At 39.3% G+C, this 20,174-nt stretch overlaps 1 protein-coding gene across 2 annotated transcripts in view; it reads right to left on the bottom strand.

Moving 5' to 3' along the window:
• Nucleotides 1-744: 744 nt before the first annotated feature.
• The window catches only part of COL11A1 (collagen type XI alpha 1 chain), a 234,582-nt gene continuing 215,152 nt past the window's right edge, over nt 745-20,174 (bottom strand). For both annotated transcript variants that reach the window (XM_074961235.1, XM_074961234.1), the window contains 10 exons: nt 13,309-13,362; nt 12,164-12,271; nt 11,460-11,513; nt 11,321-11,356; nt 11,144-11,197; nt 9,953-10,202; nt 7,308-7,420; nt 5,971-6,039; nt 5,047-5,280; nt 745-2,928 (listed from right to left, as the gene is read on the bottom strand). In XM_074961235.1, the coding sequence (XP_074817336.1) occupies nt 2,782-2,928; nt 5,047-5,280; nt 5,971-6,039; nt 7,308-7,420; nt 9,953-10,202; nt 11,144-11,197; nt 11,321-11,356; nt 11,460-11,513; nt 12,164-12,271; nt 13,309-13,362 (1,119 nt within the window). In that variant the 3' untranslated portion in view covers nt 745-2,781. The remainder of the gene's footprint in view (nt 2,929-5,046; nt 5,281-5,970; nt 6,040-7,307; nt 7,421-9,952; nt 10,203-11,143; nt 11,198-11,320; nt 11,357-11,459; nt 11,514-12,163; nt 12,272-13,308; nt 13,363-20,174) is intronic.

Here is a 20,174-nt window from a genome sequence, read left to right as displayed (position 1 = left end):
TAAGTTTCTACTCAGTGTGTTTGAGGGTGGCAGAATGAGAGGCTATATTTTACAACTTAAGATGACATCAAGGATAGAATCGGTCCCTCAGAAACAGTGAAGTCACTTGTGTTCTTGTGGGATATGTTATAGCTTTCACTCAAGTTTAGTGCAGTTACACCAGCATTTACTTGCCCCATGGAACCTTTCTATAAAACACTACATTTAAAGAGCAGATCAAACCAGGCCCTTCAACAAAAACTGCATTCCACCTCTTGTGTACAGTTCCTATCTTGTGTTGAATATGACTATTGTGAGATTTCACCCATCCTGCAAGTTCTGTTTTTGCCAGCTATTTGTTGTAAAATCCAGAAGTCACTTAGCAGTTTAAGCCTCTTTATGATTACACAGACTGTTAATTCCTGGTCTGAAATTTATTGACCTGTTTTTGCTTATAGATTGGAGTAAGGATTTAATTTACATCATTTTTGAGATTTTTTTTTTTGTGGGCCTAGTGTCACCTGATGACTCTTATGTCTTAATTTTATATCTAGCAACACTCACTTTCTACAGAGAATTCCGGGTATTACTAATGTGTCAATTTCAATGCAAAATTTTCTTCTGCTGGGTACAATGTACTATGTACAGTGTTTAATAATGTTGAATCTTTGTACAGAGCATGGTACAAAGTTTGCTTCTGACATTATCAAGAGTAAGTAATAAGGCACATGAATTCCCCATAGATAAGCGTGACCTAAGGGTAGATCGTTCCTCTTCCTTGCTGCCTACACATTTTTTTATTTTTCAGATTAGAGAGATGGAGTGTAGTTCAGTGGCTAGGGCTATAGTTTGGGTTTCAGTTTCTGCTCTGCAACAGGTATTCTGCATGACCCTGGGCAATTCTCTTAGTTTCTGTGAGCCTCAGCTCTCCATCTGTAAAATGGGGATAACAGCACTTCCCTCTCTGTGGGGATAAATACAGTGAAGATTGTGAGGTGCTCAGATGGCTATGGGGGCCATAAAAGATGGATAAAGGTTGTGAAAAGAAGTTGAGACCACAATTTTGCAGTTAGTAGCACACAGGCAAACTGCTGTGACTACACACATTCTGGATGGTCTGGAAGCAGAATGCCATTACACTACTGAAACTGATGTAATATTTCTTGTGGTTTGAAGAAACAGAGTGACCAGTCCAGGTAGTCAAGACTTGATTTTATTAATAAAATTCATATTTTCCCTCTTTGAGGTGACAGTTACAAACTTTGGTTCAAAAATAAAAGAAATTCTGAACAGCAAAAGGTTGACTTTTAAAATCTCACTTTTACATGTATAAAATACCATTTGGAAATGAGGCAGTGGAATCTGGTACCAATTAATTTAACAATTTATATAAGAAATAGTAACAAACATTTATTTTCAAGTCTTACATATATTATGAAAAATAATTACAAAAGGATTTGTGTTTTAAAGTTAAAATGTTATTTCTACTTCCAACTACCTGAAAAAAAAAATGTTTAGATGGAAGGCCAAACCAACCTTTTTGTGAGATTTGGATTGCAAATTGTAACAGTTTGGGTCAGAAAACAAGCTCTGTAGGTAGCAGTCCCCTCATACGTTGCTTCGCAACTAGGTAGAATCACATGACCTAGACATATTGTGTTCCTGGCCTTAAGTTGAAATAATAGAAAATTCATATTGATGGGATGGGCAAATAATATATGGGCTATCATGTGGATCTTAGTATCCAGTTCAGAAGCAAATATTCATCGCTGCTCACATAAAAACTATGTAAACACTGCACAAATCCATAAATAGTTGTTTTGAATCAAGTTTTAATATTTATATGGTTTAAAGAAGCACAATGAAAACAAATTCAGATGAGATAAAAAAAGGATAACTAGGACTACCAGTTACTTCACATAGACTTAAACAGATCTCTGCACATACTTTCCCCCCCGTTTTCATACACATTTTCCCCACCCAAAAATATAAACTTGCTTATTTTAGGTATATACAGGTATCTTAAGAAATCCTGGAATCTGAAAAGGAAAATAAAAAGTCTGAGGTAATAGCACCATGGAATACAGCACCTCAGTGGGTGCGTTCATTCTTGAAATTCATTCTCACATTCTTGAAATTCATTCTCACAAAGTAATATCAGCAAAGTGTTGTTTTGAGTTCCTTGCCAAAGATTTTCCAGTTTTGCCACCTGAAGCTTTGTTGGCGACTTCAAATAACAGAGCTTTTCAACATCAATATATACAAAGGGACTTTATTATTAATCGGAAAAATTAAATTGGATTCACTGGAAATTACAACTTTATTTTTCATAATACATACACAGTATTGACAACAATGTTTTGCAATTATAAAATAAGAGCCAGATGCAATTCAGAGACACATGCAAGTTTTGGAAATGGACACAGAAATAACAGCATAGTACTGTACATAGAATAATTACAATTTATTAAACACACTTCCTTAGCACCTCTTTGTTGAAATAGAAGGAGCACCATGACATTCATGTTTTACAGCACCAAGGAATCCAAAGGGAGTATTCATAAAGCTAGCGCTATGTTGTGTGTCACTGCCACAGCCTCTTATGTCCCCCATGATTTGCCAAATAAGTTTAAGTCATGTGATTCTGGTCCTACAAGGGCAATGGATATTTCCTAGATAAGACATACGTACCCAGCAAGACATTTTTTCTATGCCATCCTTAATCAAAACTTGCATGTGGCATGAAGTGGGTTGGTGGCACCTCGGCACAACTTGTTTGCCGATCTGCTCTTTGCCCAAAACTTAACCGAGGAAACAGACGGGACCAACTTCAAATCCAAACTTCTGGTTCTGATCACCAAAGTCATTAATCATCACATCAACAATAGGCACTTGGTCTATTTTAGGTGTACTGATTTCGATCACAGTCTTTGCATAGCCTTTTCTTGACTGTAAAAAAAAAAAAAGAGCAAAACAAAATAAAAAATGACTATACATAAAAGCTGCAGTGTTATAGATCTTTCACAAGTTAACTTTACAATATAGATTGTTATTATAAATAACTGCCCCCCCCATGTTCTGAACAGTATGCCAGATGTTTCTAATAAGCTGTTTTTTTCTTGAATTGTTTTCTTTTTTAAAATTAGTATTTTTATCTTCTAAAAATGCAAATGTGAAACCACTGTTTTTGAAAAAGAGAAAGTGATTACACATCTCAAAAATCTATGGGCTAAAACAGGCCCCCTCACTGGAAAAATCCATAAGAGGTTTAAAGTTCCCTCGAGAATTCTGAGTTTACATATGTACTAGCTGGTGAATCATGTTGTCAGGGGTTGTGGGGATTTTATCCTCATGAAGAGGCCAGTAATCCAATCTGGAGATAACTGAGACAATATACACTTCCAATGAGAAGGGCTGTAACCTCATTTCAAAGTGCTACAGCAGCTACTTGGAAATTCAAAATATCCAGGATTCTGACATGACTGCTAGATTGTGCACCTTTGTTTATTTTTTTAAAAAGTAGTCAAACCCTGTTAAACGTGGGGGCAGATATCAGCTCCACCATTTCCTCTGGTATTTTACCCAGCCAAAGCAACATCTTGCTATCATCTGGAATGATCTTCTGTCATTTTACACCCTCATCCAATCCCTAATCTCAGAGAGACACTGAGAAAGCTGAGAGAATGTCACAGCAGGCTATGATAAAAAAGGGATCTAGAATCTAGTGTTATCAGCTTATTAATGGCACTGCACCCCCAAACCATTTCACTACCTCTCCCAAGAGTTCCACATATAGAGGCCACGATAGCAGAAGATATAAAGAAAATACTAAAATAACTAGGAAGAGAGGTACATGTTGAAAAGAAGCAGTCATAGAATAGAACCCTATGGTACTCCATCATGAGAAGGCTTCTGGCAGATAAACAAAACACTACTATTCATCTAAAGAAGAAAAGAACACAGCCAATCGAGCACTATTCTGTCTAACTCTGCCCGATTTCACACCTGTGTGAACAACACCCCTGGCATATTGCATCAAAACCCGGTGATAGAGGTAAAGGAATCCACAGTGAAAGTGATCTACATCCATTGCCAAGAAGAGATCACTGACCAACTACACTAGCAATGTCTTTGTATCACAACCTGGTCTAACACAAATGGAAAAAAAAATAGGAAACCCAAGGACTCCAGGTATTGCCCCAAGCTATTTATCACAACCTTCTCAATAATTGTCTCTCATGAAGTTTAGAGAGGATTCAATAATTGTCTAAAATGAATTTTAGAGAGAATTCTTAGATATCACAAAAACATGATTAGTTAGCTACATATCTATGCATTTATACCTATCTAGACAACAAATGGCAAAATATTCAGCATTGAGACATGGCTTCTGAAGCAAGAAGCTAACAACTGATAAACCTGAATGGACCCAATACCTTGTTGGAGAGCTGATCAGATATCTGGTGCGTGTATGGAATATTCCTAGTGACACTAGGGAAGCTGGGAGAAGAGTGGGAAGGATATAATTCCTGGACATTACCTAGTGTTGATTTCTGCTCTTCTTTTAGATAAGCAATGCACACATGTCAAACTATGCAATTTGTTCACAAGCTTTGGATCCACTGTGTATCTATGAAGGACAGCTATCCAATGCACATTTTTGGTGTTTTCACTATGTATCTTCCCCTTGCATTAACTGATTTCAGAGAGTTAATATAGACTAACAGTGCAATGCCTACTTTCACAATACTTATTTTCTGCTGCTTTGCCTTTACCTAACATTTACAATAGCAAAATATCTAATTTCAACACATTGGCACTAACAGCAACCATTCATGCCAAACTTTGCTTTGCTATTGCTTAATTTATGGTTGATATTTTTCTTCATATGAAATATAAAGAAGTGACTAATTCATTGTAGTTAAAATCTACTAAAATGGCAGAGTATTAAAAACAAAATCTTCAGAGCCTTTCTCAGAAGGAAGCCAGCATAAGAATGAACTAGTTTGACTACTAAACTCACCAGTTTTATTATAGTAGAAAAGAATATTTTGAGCCTATACTTACTGCACAACCATCATGAAGAGCTTTGATGTAAGGATTATTGTCATAAGACATCTCTTCATCATTTGATCCTAAGAACCTCAGTGCTTTGTCATAGCTGTCAGATGACACATCATGCCAAGCTACTGACTGATGACAGTTGTAAGTGAAATTTTGTCTGGCAGAGGCACTCAGTAGTTTAAGGAATGTCATTTGAACCATATTAATGGAATTGCCTTCAACATCCACATAGGAAAGCTGGAAAATATAAGTAGGCATATGAATATTTGGTTGTTTCCGTCTCTTAAGTGCAAAAGTGGAAAATTACAGTTGACACTGAATCCCATTAACTGACTTTAATGTGAAAATCAGCTGATACATACTATATTGTCATTGTTAGATTTTAAAGCACAATCAAGCTATGAATCAGTAAACAGGTTTTCATTTTATAGCAGGGATTATGACAAACAACTATACATTTAGCTGCATCCTATTGCAAGACGCAGAGAATCATCTCCAGAATACTCTGTGAGCTTGTAATAGCAAATTCTTCTGGGACATAGGTTCAGTTAATCGTAACTATATGTCTTTTACTGAGTATGCATAAATGATGCTGCAGCCTATCTTTAGTGTACCTGGAATGGAGCATGGGGATCTGCACTCAAGCTGTTTTGCAGAGGGTTAGTGATGGTGCAAGAGCTGCCAGAATACATCAGTCCGCTCTGCAGTTAACCACTGGCATTTTTGCTACATTTGAAGCATGATAAATAGGAAAGAACAGGGCAGGCTCCTGCTGTCTTATGTGAAAGAGGCCACTTTACTGCTCTTATGTTTAAGGGGGCAAAGGTTGAGGCTGCACAAATTCCTTTTTGTATTATATAGTCAAGATTACTTGGTGATAGTACTTGCCTGGTTTGTTAATCACTATATGTTGAGATGACTACTTACCAATTTGCCTCTCTTAAATTCACTAAACCAGGCTCCTGGATTCTCCTTTGGCCATGATGAAATTCTTACCTGTTGTAAAGGAGCAGAGAATGTGAGTATTTACAACGTGTGTTAGAAAAAAGAATGCATTTTCACATCAAAAACTGCAAAATAAATCTTCCTTCTGGGATATCAACCTATTTTAAGTGGTCTTCGGAACTATGCAGAGACACAGCTACATTTGATTTATTTAATTCCCTAAAACTGGATACTTTGTTTAGACAGAGGTAAAATATCTAGAAATTAATTGCTTTAGACCAACTGAACTGAATTAAAGATGACAGAATAATTTCTGTTCATAAGCTGTACAGAGCATGTAGCAGAGACACCTGAGATCAATTCAGATAAGTTATTGGGGTAAACTGCACCCGTTTGGATTAATTAGGATTTGCACTGGTATGACTACATTGATTCATATCCCTTGTCTACACAGGCTTTTAGAAAGCCACCTTCTTCACTGGTTGCACATTAGGCAACCATTTGTACTTATGGGTGTGAAACACTACAAGTTCATAATAGTAGTGCTTTTCAGCTACTTTGTACAGGTATAAATGATACCAGTAGGGGTAAGAGAGTAGAAAATCAGACACTAGAGTTTATCGTTTAGGTCTCAGATTGAACTTTGTGTGTTCATTAGTAATGGGTAACTAGCTGGGTCACGTCCTGGGCTGTAGGAGACATTTAGCTAGCAAGCAGGTGAGTAAAAATGTACATCTGAGAAAAAGGGGGTAAAAAGTGGCTATTTGTTAACTCTGTGTATCATTTCATTGCCTTACGCATGTTTAAGGCTAAGATTTAGTCATGGATATTTTTAGTAAAAGTCCTGGACAGGTCATGGGCAATAAACAAAAATTCATGGCCCTGTCCATGACTTGTACTATATATCCCTCACTAAGTCTTGGGTGCTCGGGGGGGGGGGGTTCCAGGGGTGCAGCTGCTGCTCCAGAGGGGCGACTCTAGGGTGTCTGCTGGTGCTCTGAGAGGGGAAGGCTCCTAGGCACCCGCTGGTGCTCGGGGTGAGGGGGCGGCCTGGGACTGCTGCTGCCGCTGCTGGCCCTGGGGTCAGTCGCACCTGCCAGCTGCAGAAGTCCCGGAGGTCCCGGAAAGTCCCTGAATCCGTGACCTCCGTAACAGACTCGCAGCCTTACTCATGTTTATGCAAATTAAATGTAATAATTAGCCGGTAAGAAAAATAGATAAATGAAAACATGACAGTATAATTTTACTATTTAGTTCAATATTGCAACAACATGGCAGGAACTGTCAACAGTCAACCCAAAACACAGATTCGTACTTACTCCTTCAGATTTCTTATCTGGGTAGATGCAAGTTTCGCCACCCGCTGTGAAATTACAGTACACTTTGAAGGAATCTCCAGAGCAGCCCTGATTAGGATCAATCCAATATTCACCTAAAACAAACAAGAGAGGATTTACTTAAGATAACAATTGATTTGGAAGTCATATTTTACTGCGATATAATGCTCCTCAAAAAGTTTTAGCTGTAAAGCTATAGTTGTTTTATCTTAAAGAGTGGGAAGCAAAAACAATTTTTTGTCATTGTCTTTATTGCTCCTTTACGAAAGACAAAACCAGCCTCAGTTGTTTTTTATTTTAGTTAAGATTGTATTTTATTTCAGGGTATGACTCCCTTTGTTTGCTGAAGGACTTTAGTAAATCATTTGCAGAAATGGTGAATGGCACCGCAGGAGGCTGAAATCTGAGGCAGAGCTCTCAGAGAGACCCCAGGTGAATGGAGAAAGCATGTTGTATATGTCAGCCTCCTGTGACTTCAACATCCAGATCCTTCAGTTAAAGAAAGTCACAACCTGATATTTCAGAATGTTGAAAGAAAAACAAGCAGAAGAAATGTTAAGGCTACATCATAAAGGAGCAGTTCAAACCCTGGGCTGGATTTGATGTTTAGGCACAGCCCTGTGTTCAGGGTGGTGTAGAGCTGCATAGTCATAGGAGGGTGCATGTCAGAAATCGTAGGTATACAGAAGCAGGGTGCCCGCTGCTAAGCACCTCTCTGGAGTTCAGCTTATTTCTGCACCTCTGCTGGGTGGTGCATGCTGGGACTAGAGCCATTGCCCCTGCTTCTAACTGCTGAATTATGCATCTGCACTGGCAGCACTGGTGGAAACTGAGATAAGCCTCAGGTTCCAGTATTTTACCACTATGCTGCCTAACCCTGAAGCTGCAGTGTAGACGAGGCTCAGATGTTTCCAGATAGTAAAAGCACCATAACTGATGGCTGGCTAGACAACATAATGGCAAAGACATCTGAACTGCTCTGAGCCTTTTCTGCTCTACAACTTCCACCCTTCTTACAACTGGTGGATATGCACTGTTGGGAATTATGGGTCCTAAAAATGCTAGTGTAGACAAGGGTTGAGGGTGAGTGCTATAGTCAGTCCCAAGACCATTCAAATGTCAGTCTCTAAGGTGACTGCTAACAATCATTCTAATTATAATGTGTTTTCTGTGATGTGGATTAACACCACCAGCTAACTGCACACAACTGGCAGAACAGCAAATAGCAATGGTTTTCAGTCACTACCCTCCTCGCCCAGGTGCAAGCCAAAGTGCAGGTTTCTGAACGGCGTGCATTACCAATCCTTGCAGTAACACTGTCTCCTGAATGTACAGTATGGAACATAAGGATATATGTGTGATATCTGTGGTAATAGATACAGGTTATTTTTAAGCCTTCTTTGTTCAGACTCTCTTTATTTAAAATAGGCAGTCCTGACAGCTAGCTTCCTACTCCCAAGAGCTTTGTAAAGAAATGAATGTTTTCACTTTTATTTTAACCAAATTAAACCCTCACTCATATTAAAAGCTCCCCATAACAGATAAATACTGGTAAGTGAACAAGTCAGAGATTTTCTGTGAAAGATAGTCATTATAATGGAGGTACTAAATTGTAATATATGTACTTTTCATACAGCACATTCACTACTTAACTGTTCCTCAAGGCAACCATCTGTTTTTATCTGTCTAGAGTGAAAACAATAAGTAGTATTAAATTGTCAAGGTGTATTTTTGCTCTCATTTTAAAATGTGAAAAAATTACTTTGAACAGGGAGAAATATTCATTACAATAGAAGAAATATAAAAGCAGGAGAGCTGTGTGAAAGTTGGCTTTCATTTAAAGCTTACCAGAGAGTAAGTTCAGTTAAAAAAATTAAAATTAAACAAAGCTATTTCTCTGAAACACTGCCTAATTTATGACTCTGCATTTTATTAAACTTTAATGCCAGATTTATTGCCATAATCTTGAATATGTCCATACATTTCACATAAACCTCAGTCTTTTTTGCTTAATGTGTTTTTAGGATGAATGAATTATGAAGGAATGTATTGTGAGCAGAATTCAGGAATGTCTCGTACAACTCTCTGATCATTTTTTAAAATTCTGGACTAATATATGTAGCACCTAAAACAAATCTGCATCCAGCCACCCACCCCCAGTTTTAAAATAGTTATATCTTTTGGGTGAAATCTTGGCATCATTGTGGCTAAGCTCCCATTGACCCCAATGGCACAAGGACTTCACCCTTTGTTCTTTGGAAAAAGGTGGTTTTGTAAAATGCAAAGCCTCCTTTTCTAAATAAACATTTAAACTTTTATTTCTCTCCTTGTTAATATGCTTTTTTTTTGTAAAGCAATTTGTAAAATCTGTATATCTAAAACCAGACTGACTGTATTGCATATGTAATGAACTCTTGCTTTACAGACACAGAATTTCTGTAGTTGAAATTAAATTCACCATGTTTATAAATGGCTTTTTTTGCCTCCAATAATGGATTTAACGAACATTTTCTTAGCTTTTCTTGAAAGACTATATTAACCATATAACTGGAATTAATGAACTGACAATATATCTTAGTAAATCATAACCTCAGCCCATTTGCTTTTGTCATATAATATTAACATACCATCTGGGAAGTCTGGGTGGCAGAGTTGTAGATCTTTGCAAGTTCGGGCTGGGTTGTTCTGAGTGCCCATTGGATACTTCATATGCTCAATATCTTGCTTTAGAGAATTGAGTGAACCAAATATTTCCTCCATGCCATCAGAATAATCCAGGATGTTATCAGCTGCATCAGCCAGCATGTAATCCGAAGATCTTCTTGTCTTTTTGGGTGACTGGATTGGCAAAGGCTGGATAACTTCCCCGGGAGGACCCTGAAAAGTACATTACATACTTTGGTTGCCTTTTAATTTTATTTTCCAGATGCATAAATAGATTGATAGATGGAAATCCTGGCTGGAGGTGGTTTGAAGGGTCTGTCTTCTTTTTTTATTTTATTTTTCTCGGATTTCCTTTCGTTTGGTCAAGGCTTGATTACAGAGAAAGAGCGAGAGATTCTGCCTGGCCCTTATATGGGAGCAGAGCAGGAGGAATGCCACATGGAGCAAAATCACAGTCCATGTGCTCAGAAAAATGTAGGGACTGCAATATTCCTGCTTCCCAGAGGGCCTGCAATGCCCCAAAGGGGACATGTAAGAGGCAGGCCCGGGCTCCATCCCCAATGTCCACCACCACGCTGCCTAGCAGAGTTGGCCAGCCACTTGGAGAAGGCTAATTTGCCCCCCAAAAGGGGGGCAGTTCTGGGGTTGCTTGCCTAATGCACCTGGGAAACAACCTGAGACAGACAGTCTCTTGGTATGCTTATACTCCGGAATGAAACCAAAAATATTGAAATTTCCAGAGAACCAAAATTCCTCCATCAATTGCATTTCAGATTGAGCAAAATGTTTCATTTCAAGAAAATCAAAATATTTCATTTTGCTTTTGAATTTTTTTCTGAATTTTATATTTTATAAAATCAAAAAATGGAAAATCAAAATGTTATGTTCTGAAAAAGGAAAAGTTTTTCCCTTTTTTTCCCCCCCAAATTTTTGTTTCAGAATTAATTTTCATCAGAGACATCACGTTTCCATGAAATTTTTTGCATTTATGGACTGGAATTTTCCAACAGAAAAGCATTCGGTTTGGAACATTTCCAACCATCTCTAATATTTTCCTCTTCTGCAGTTTTCCAAAGTCCTACCTGCCAGTGTTACAAAACAGGATCATTTGGACCATTAACTGAATGCATTGTCAAATAAGTGATTTTACTTACGGGAGGACCTGGGGGGCCAGGTAAACCACCATCGCCCTTTTGACCACCAGGACCCTGCAAATCAGTGAAAGAAACACTATGTTAGCAATCTTGGAAAAACAAAACAGCCTAATTTTTTTAAGAAAACCACCAACCCCAAGGGAAAATACAGAACAAGTCTGGAGAGGAGTTACTTACAGTGGATCCTTTGGAACCCTTTGGACCTTGAGGACCCTAAGGGACAACGGACACAGTTATACCGAGTTGTACTTAAGCTAAGATGAGAATATTTTGAACTGAACAATATTGGCAAGACACTTTGGATGTAATTACTTACAGGTAAACCAGGAGGGCCAGGAGGGCCGAGTGGACCAGCGGGACCGGGAATGCCCTAAAGAAGAATGAGCAGAAACTACGTTATTCTAGCTCCATTGTTTCTGCTATACTGAGCAACAGTGACAGGGACAATAAGATGACTAGTTAAGTACACCTACAGAGTAGTTCTACGCAGGGATTGAGTCGGCTTAATGATCTACACCCTGTTTTATGATTAAAAACATGACATGCCCATTTGAGTTCTGTTTTTGTACTTCTCACCCTCCAAAGTTCATAAAGCCACTACCTCATCCACTGCCAAATTCTCCTTAAGGCTCGCTTTTGACATCATGCACACAGAACACTGCCAGTTGATAAAAGCTAGGCAGATGATGAGCTCCATTGTGAGCACAGCTAGTGTAATTGAAAATGTTGAGCAAACTGTTGTGACCATGTCCTCCACCTATTTGTTTGTTTCATCCATCTACTGAGCCTTGTCTGTAAGCTAGATTCTGAGCTCTTTAGCTTTGTGACATGTTTGTACAGCACCTAACACAATGGGACCTTAATTCTTCATGGGTATACTAGGTGCTGCTGCAATTTAAATGCTACTCATATACAAGATTTGTGCAAAGCGTTTAGAATTCAAAATTTCTTCTTCTTGACTTGGCAGAGAGAACAGGCTTGTACAGAACTTAAATGGAAACAAAAGTATGTTTTACTAACTGTATCGCCCTTGGCTCCGAGAGCCCCTTGTGGACCTGGAAGACCCCTGTCACCCTTTTCACCCTGTTCTCCTGGAGGTCCAATCAGACCAATCAGACCGGGATGTCCCTAGAAAAGAGTCAGAGAAAAGTAAGATTGAAGGTCAATGTATATAACTATGAATAATGTAAATTAAATGAGAAATATATATTGATAGCTTAGGGTATTGAAAAGTCATCACTGAAGGTATTTACAGAGAAATCCTAAAAATTCTAAAAACAGTAGGCACACAATTATTCTGCAGGTACATGCATTTGCTGACATTTATGCTCAGAGATTACCTGCAGAGTTTACGTATTCCATGAAAAATAAATCTGTGAGTGCTACATAGTAGCTACTTACTGAAGCCAATAACAATACCTATCAGTATCAAGTCACACCCTTGTCAGTATTTAAATGCTCCAAACACATCTGAGAGTTGTAAACCACCTCAATATGTAATATACATTTTTAAATACCTGATCCAAGTATGTAAATAAAATATAACTCACAATAGAATGGGCTTCATTCCAAACAATTTCCCTTTCTACCTACAGTTCCCCGTGCCCTGATAGCTCAATGGCATTCCGGTGCCTATTTCCCTTAGGATCCTTTGACAAGCTCATCCTATATCTTTAAAGTCATTTCTGCTATTACTTCACAGTAAAGACAAATACAACAATTGTTCTATATTTATATTTTTTGGCTCTCTCTCTCTCTATAAAAGCTAATGTGTCTTATTCCCATCTGTGAAACTATATGCTTTTCCCCTATGGATTTCTGTGGGCTCTTAATAACAGAGAAAAGCCAGGGTCATTAAATTTACCTTCCAGGCAATGACTGTTCCTTTCTCTCTGAATGCTGCTAGGATGGGCAGATGTGGCCTACCATTTCATTATTTATTATTATTAATTATTATTATTATTATTATTATTATTTATTATGACAGTGGAGAGTTGATTGATGGGTGCCATGGACCTTTCATGTCACTATGGCATCTTTTATACAACAGAAATACTTTCTTTTTTTGTCTTATGCACTCAGCCAACACTTGGCTTTTAGACTGATGATGCAATTAACGGAGCCTTTCGCAAACTGAAGACACAAAGCGAGAAATGTCAGCCTACCTTCTCACCCTTGGAACCGGGATCCCCCTTCAGTCCAGGCAAGCCAGGTGGACCCTAAATAGGTCAAAGGAAATAATGTTAAACACAAGTTTTAAATGGCATGGCATGATGTACTCATACTAGTTACTTGAAATAATAAAAGTACTGTAAGTTCAGGTATGGTGGCATTCAGTGGCTGATGATGGGCTGTGTGTACAACTTAAGGCAAAAAGATAATCTTTAAGTGTATGCATAAAAGAAACATTTCTGAATAGAATAGCTGATTTTGACAAGACTAGAAAGTGGAAGTGAGGGCCTGTGTGACTGGAAATTTATGATGAAAGAGCTCTTTCAAGGTCAATTAAAAGTCTCCACGTGGCACTGGAAAAACCCAATGAAGCATGTGATAGTTAATCAGATTTTCTAATCTATGTTCTGTTGATCTTATTACTTTTGCTTGTAGGCACTTTACATGCTTTTCATTACTTCTCCAGTAACGCTTGTTCTTTATTGTCCCTATCCTGTTATAACACAGTGGTAAAGAGACCACTTAAGTTGGTAGTAAGGATCAGTAATGTCTTGCAGATTGTTAAGCAGGTGTCTTATATTAATGTCCCCCTATTTTGTTATTGGTTTGAGAGCCACTCCATATTTCAGTCCAGGGTTAGGGTATTATCTTGGGAGTAGGGAGCTCAGGGTTTAATTCCCTGCTGTGTCACAGACTTCTTGTGTGACCTTGGGCAAATTGCTTAGACCCAGCTTTTTAAAGGTACTTAAGCCTTGCTTTGCTCAGCACTGCCACTTCTGAAAATGAGACTTGGCTGTGTAAGTCATTTAGGGCCAAGTTTGTAAAGGTATTTAGGCACCTAAGTGCCATTGATTTCAATGGGAGTTAGACACCTCAATACCTTCAGACTTTTGACCCTTAGGCCTTGCAATGCAAGCAGAACAATGTCAAAATACCTTTAAAAATGGGCCTTAGTTTCTCCATGCCCCAGTTCCCCAAGTGTCGAATGGAGATTATAGCCCTTCCCTACCTCACAGGGTGCTATGAGGATAATACATTAAAGACTAGGAGGCACTTAGACACTACAGTGATGGGGGCCATATAAGTACCTACAATAAATATTTTTTTCTCTTAAAACAATGCCACCAATCATTTATACGGCACCACGGCTGTAGAAGGTGCTTTCTAAAAGAGAATCAGAAAAACTCTTTGCCCCAATTTTGGTCCGTAATTGGTCCTGGGGAAGCAATGCTAATGCTGCTTCTGTCAGCTCTCGACAGGGTGCTTAAAAAACAAAAGCTGTACAAAAGTGTGAAGCACTATATTATCCAGTTAGAATTCATGCACCACGGGACACCAGTGGGGAAATGTAGGGCCTGACTCTTCAAATTTGGTCATGTGAATGGTCATTCTTCATATAAATAATCCAATGGAAGTCAATGGCACTACTTGCCTAAGATTTGCAGGATAGGGTCCTTACTTGGCGCTGTGTAGGGAGATGTATTGTTAAATTACAAGCATACAAGCATAACTAACCAGAACCACTACTCATGTTTTATGAACCTGTACAGGGAGATTGTCAGCTCTACTGTAAATTTTGCCCATGCTGCCAGATTCAGCCATTATGACAGCAGTGTGCATAGATTCAACAATGGCTTAAGGAATATCCCATAAGAATTGGACGGGATGAAATGTTCTCATTACACTAATTTCTCAGAGATTTAGAAGGGAACTGCCTTCCAAATGGCATGAGTCTGAATTTACCAAACTTGTTTTGGTACCCTACAGTATGCATCTTTTAAAGAGCTTTTTTTGGGAAAGCCTATGTATGATGACAATGATATTATAAAATACTCTATTGCCAGAGCCATAGTTTTTCTGAATCACTCACCCCTGTGACTCTGTGAAACTGTGGCTCACACTAACCTTGTAAACAAATGCAATTAAAATGAGGACTTAAAAATGGGAGCTTTTAAAAAAATAACATCACAGTGACAGCATTAGCACTATGTGTTTAATGTTGATACAAACTGAAATGCAATTTCTTCTGGCATCAGTGTAAATATATTTCACTAGAGCAAGACTGTTAAACTTTTACTGACAATTTAAAAATCTTAATCTAATAAGGTTCTATAGTCTTAAATCGATCTCTACAGTATCATGATTATAGAAGACGCTCCTGTGGTACATTTTGAAACAACTTTTTTATTTGCTGTTTTTTTAACAAAATGTAGACGTATGGGAGCTTAGAAAATCTACCTAGGAGACAGCTACTTATCCATAGCCCAGAACATCAGAAACCACAAACACACACAATAACACAAGAGATTAAGCGGTGTTAATGGACATCATTTCATTAGCTGGTAGTTAAACTTACTGTTATCAGAATTAGTTTTAAAAGAGGCTAGACAGAATCCACAGAAGTATGTGGTGCTCAATATCTAATTTAGTGATGGACAGTCTTCCCTAATTTTCATTTGTGAGTGAGTTTAGAACTCCCAAATGTGCGTTTGCTTGAGCCAGATATAGAGGGCCACATTTTGTCCTGATTTAATGGAGATTGCACTGAAGGAGGTAGTGAGAGAATAAATCAGGGCAGAATTTGGCCTAATACGCAAGCTTCCTCATGTTGTTCAGCCAATGCACTTCTTTCTGCTCTTCCAGGTCTGGGTTATTTTGGAGAAGAGGTTGTAAATCACATGAAATTGGTGATTTTGTAACGTCTTCCAATGAGGGCTAAGTGCTCATTTTCTCTTGTGGCCTAAGAAAGACCTGACCTTGGCTTCTAGATTTCTGTATAGCCCTGCACCTAGCCAAAACATGAGAAAGGGGAAGGTTCAGAGCTCCAGAGCTAGATTTCTGTCAAGGGGAAAAAACAGGGAAGAGACAGGGATCTTAATCATCTCTCAGCTCCATGGGACAGCCACTCAGAAGTTTTTACAGTCCAAGGCTCAGCAGAACTCCGCATTATAGAGTACACCACCCTGGTTTTTTTTAGAGGATCCAGTGTTAGATGGTGCTAGGAGAAATCCGCCAAAGGGTTCCACTGATGTTGTGCTGACTGGCAGGCAGGATAAAATTGCAGGAAGCCAGAAGGCCTGGGGATCCACACCAATATCACTGAGATTCTACAGATGCCCCAGAGATACACAGGGTTTGGAGCACTGTGAACCCCTTACTTATTCCAGATCTGACACAACCAAAGGTTGATCTTGTGAGCTCTCCTCATAACCGATGGAAGAATTTGGAATAAACTTCATGATCGGATACTCACATAATTTTCCTTTCCCCTTCTGCCTCCTTGAGAGTTTTTCTGTTAACTTTAACAAGGACATAAGGGAAGTCTATTAAGATATTAATCTTGTCATAGTTACAACAAATGTGTTTATTTTTTAAAAAGCTGGAAAGATGAGACAGGATCTCTATGTCTGGAAGAACTCTTCGCTTACAAACTTGATAAATCTCTTGCTATTCGTATGAGGAGCAAAACAAAATTCTGATTTTGTTTAATTTGTACAGAATAAAGTGAAAATCCAAGTGACGCAGGGCATATGCACGTGTAGGAGAGGCATTAATTTCTCAGAGCCATTAATCTCACACTGAACATGTGTACTTTGGGGAGAGGAGGTGCTAAAATGATCCAGTATCTCATCGCTACCAGTCTCCTGCTGCCAGGGGGCATATGAGAAGTTATGATATGGATAGCAGTCATAAGTGACACTTTCAGCGTGGCACAGATTCAGAAGTGCCACAACTCTTCATGTACAAAGTTTTATTCAGTGTGTACCTTTTCCATTTCTACTTCAGGATATCAGTTGATGCAAAAGACTAGGCAAATACATAATTCATGAACAAAAAGGGAAAAGGAAAACAGGTCTGATATGTTTTTTAGCTTCTGGAATATAGAATCAAACATTTTCACCTGCAGCATGTTGTACTCTGCTGTATATCTACTTTGGCATGCTTCTCACAACCGCAGTCCATGGGGAATGCAACCTAAACTCAGCAACTGCTGTCTCTGAACTTTATTTCAGATGTGAACCAAAGTTTAATATGCTCCTATGTAAATCTAATGATTTACTAGAGCTAGCTAATCAACAGGCAATCTTGAATTCTTATTTTCAATGGTATATAACTCATTAATATACTTTGCTTCTAATTGAAATTGGGCATTTAAAATAGCCTCAGGACAGGTCTTTTAACTATACATTTTATTTTAAATCCCACAGGACATTTTTGCTACTTAAATGTGAAAAGGGATATTCAATGACCAGTAAATTTTTGTTTTAGAAGAGGAAAGATGGCTCTTTGATTAAGGAACAGTGCTGGGACTCAGGCAATCTGGGTTCAGTTCCTGACTATTCCACAGATTTTCTTGTCTGACCTTGAGCAAGTCACCTAATCTCTGTGCCTCAAGTCTCCCTCTGCACAAAGGAGATAGCAATAGTGTCTTTCTCCCACTCTTTGACTTATCTAATTAGATTGTAAGCTCTTCAGGAAGGAGCTGTCTCTCTTCCTAATGTATATATGCAGTGTCTAGCACAACTGGACCCTGATCTTGCTTGGAGCCTCTAGTGATACTGTAATGCAAATTATGTATGGATTGATAGACATGTTGCATCACAGTCCATTGGGAGAAACAATTCTAGTCCTGAAAAAATGTAAATACATGTTCTGAAGCTCTTTCTTGCTTCTAGGGTAAAATCATGGGTTTTGAACATTTGCAAAAATCTATGTTGGTCAACCGGAATGTGTCCATACAATGTGTCCATACAGCAAAAATATTGCTCGGGCATGTAGGAATGAAATCAGGAGGGCCAAATCGCACCTGGAGCTGCAGCTAGCAAGAGATGTCAAGAGTAACAAGAAGGGTTTCTTCAGGTATGTTGGCAACAAGAAGAAAGCCAAGGAAAGTGTGGGCCCCTTACTGAATGAGGGAGGCAACCTAGTGACAGAGGATGTGGAAAAAGCTAATGTGCTCAATGCTTTTTTTGCCTCTGTCTTCACTAACAAGGACAGCTCCCAGACTGCTGCGCTGGGCATCGCAACATGGGGAGTAGATGGCCAGCCCTCTGTGGAGAAAGAGGTGGTTAGGGACTATTTAGAAAAGCTGGACGTGCACAAGTCCATGGGGCCGGACGAGTTGCATCCGAGAGTGCTAAAGGAATTGGCGGATGTGATTGCAGAGCCATTGGCCATTATCTTTGAAAACTCGTGGCGAACGGGGGAAGTCCCGGATGACTGGAAAAAGGCTAATGTAGTGCCAATCTTTAAAAAAGGGAAGAAGGAGGATCCTGGGAACTACAGGCCAGTCAGCCTCACCTCAGTCCCCGGAAAAATCATGGAGCAGGTCCTCAAGGAATCAATCCTGAAGCACTTAGAGGAGAGGAAAGTGATCAGGAATAGTCAGCATGGATTCACCAAGGGAAGGTCATGCCTGACTAATCTAATCGCCTTCTATGAAGAGATTACTGATTCTGTGGATGAAGGGAAAGCAGTGGATGTATTGTTTCTTGACTTTAGCAAAGCTTTTGACACGGTCTCCCACAGTATTCTTGTCAGCAAGTTAAAGAAGTATGGGCTGGATGAATGTACTATAAGGTGGGTAGAAAGTTGGCTAGATTGTCAGGCTCAACGGGTAGTGATCAATGGCTCCATGTCTAGTTGGCAGCCGGTGTCAAGTGGAGTGCCCCAGGGGTCGGTCCTGGGGCCGGTTTTGTTCAATATCTTCATAAACGATCTGGAGGATGGTGTGGATTGCACTCTCAGCAAATTTGCGGATGATACTAAACTGGGAGGAGTGGTAGATACGTTGGAGGGCAGAGATAGGATACAGAGGGACCTAGACAAATTGGAGGATTGGGCCAAAAGAAACCTGATGAGGTTCAATAAGGATAAGTGCAGGGTCCTGCACTTAGGACGGAAGAACCCAATGCACAGCTACAGACTAGGGACCGAATGGCTAGGCAGCAGTTCTGCGGAAAAGGACCTAGGGGTTACAGTGGACGAGAAGCTGGATATGAGTCAGCAGTGTGCCCTTGTTGCCAAGAAGGCCAATGGCATTTTGGGATGTATAAGTAGGGACATAGCGAGCAGATCGAGGGACGTGATCGTTCCCCTCTATTCGACATTGGTGAGGCCTCATCTGGAGTACTGTGTCCAGTTTTGGGCCCCACACTACAAGAAGGATGTGGATAAATTGGAGAGAGTCCAGCGAAGGGCAACAAAAATGATTAGGGGTCTGGAACACATGACTTATGAGGAGAGGCTGAGGGAACTGGGATTGTTTAGTTTGCAGAAGAGAAGAATGAGGGGGGATTTGATAGCTGCTTTCAACTACCTGAGAGGTGGTTCCAAAGAGGATGGTTCTAGACTATTCTCAGTGGTAGAAGATGACAGGACAAGGAGTAATGGTCTCAAGTTGCAGTGGGGGAGGTTTAGGTTGGATATTAGGAAAAACTTTTTCACTAGGAGGGTGGTGAAACACTGGAATGCGTTACCTAGGGAGGTGGTAGAATCTCCTTCCTTAGAAGTTTTTAAGGTCAGGCTTGACAAAGCCCTGGCTGGGATGATTTAATTGGGGATTGGTCCTGCTTTGAGCAGGGGGTTGGACTAGATGACCTCCTGAGGTCCCTTCCAACCCTGATATTCTATGATTCTATGAATGTTCCAATCAATGAAAAAAAATCTATTCTTCTTGTTAAGATACACATAAGAAAGTGAAAAAGTGTTTCAGATGTGAAAGTCCTAGCAAGGACTCATTCAGGAAGCATTTTATTTTAGATGATGAATTGCACATTTTCTCAACCACATTTGTATTGGCTGTGAGAACCTGACGATATGCTCTGCAGCTGTTTTAGCTAAAACCCAACCCTCAGTA

The sequence above is a fragment of the Natator depressus genome, chromosome 8 (assembly GCF_965152275.1).
Source record: "Natator depressus isolate rNatDep1 chromosome 8, rNatDep2.hap1, whole genome shotgun sequence".
Classification (NCBI taxonomy): Eukaryota; Metazoa; Chordata; order Testudines; family Cheloniidae; genus Natator; species Natator depressus.
The sequence above is the reverse complement of the archived record's forward strand: the minus strand, read 5'-3'. Positions and strand labels throughout refer to the sequence as shown.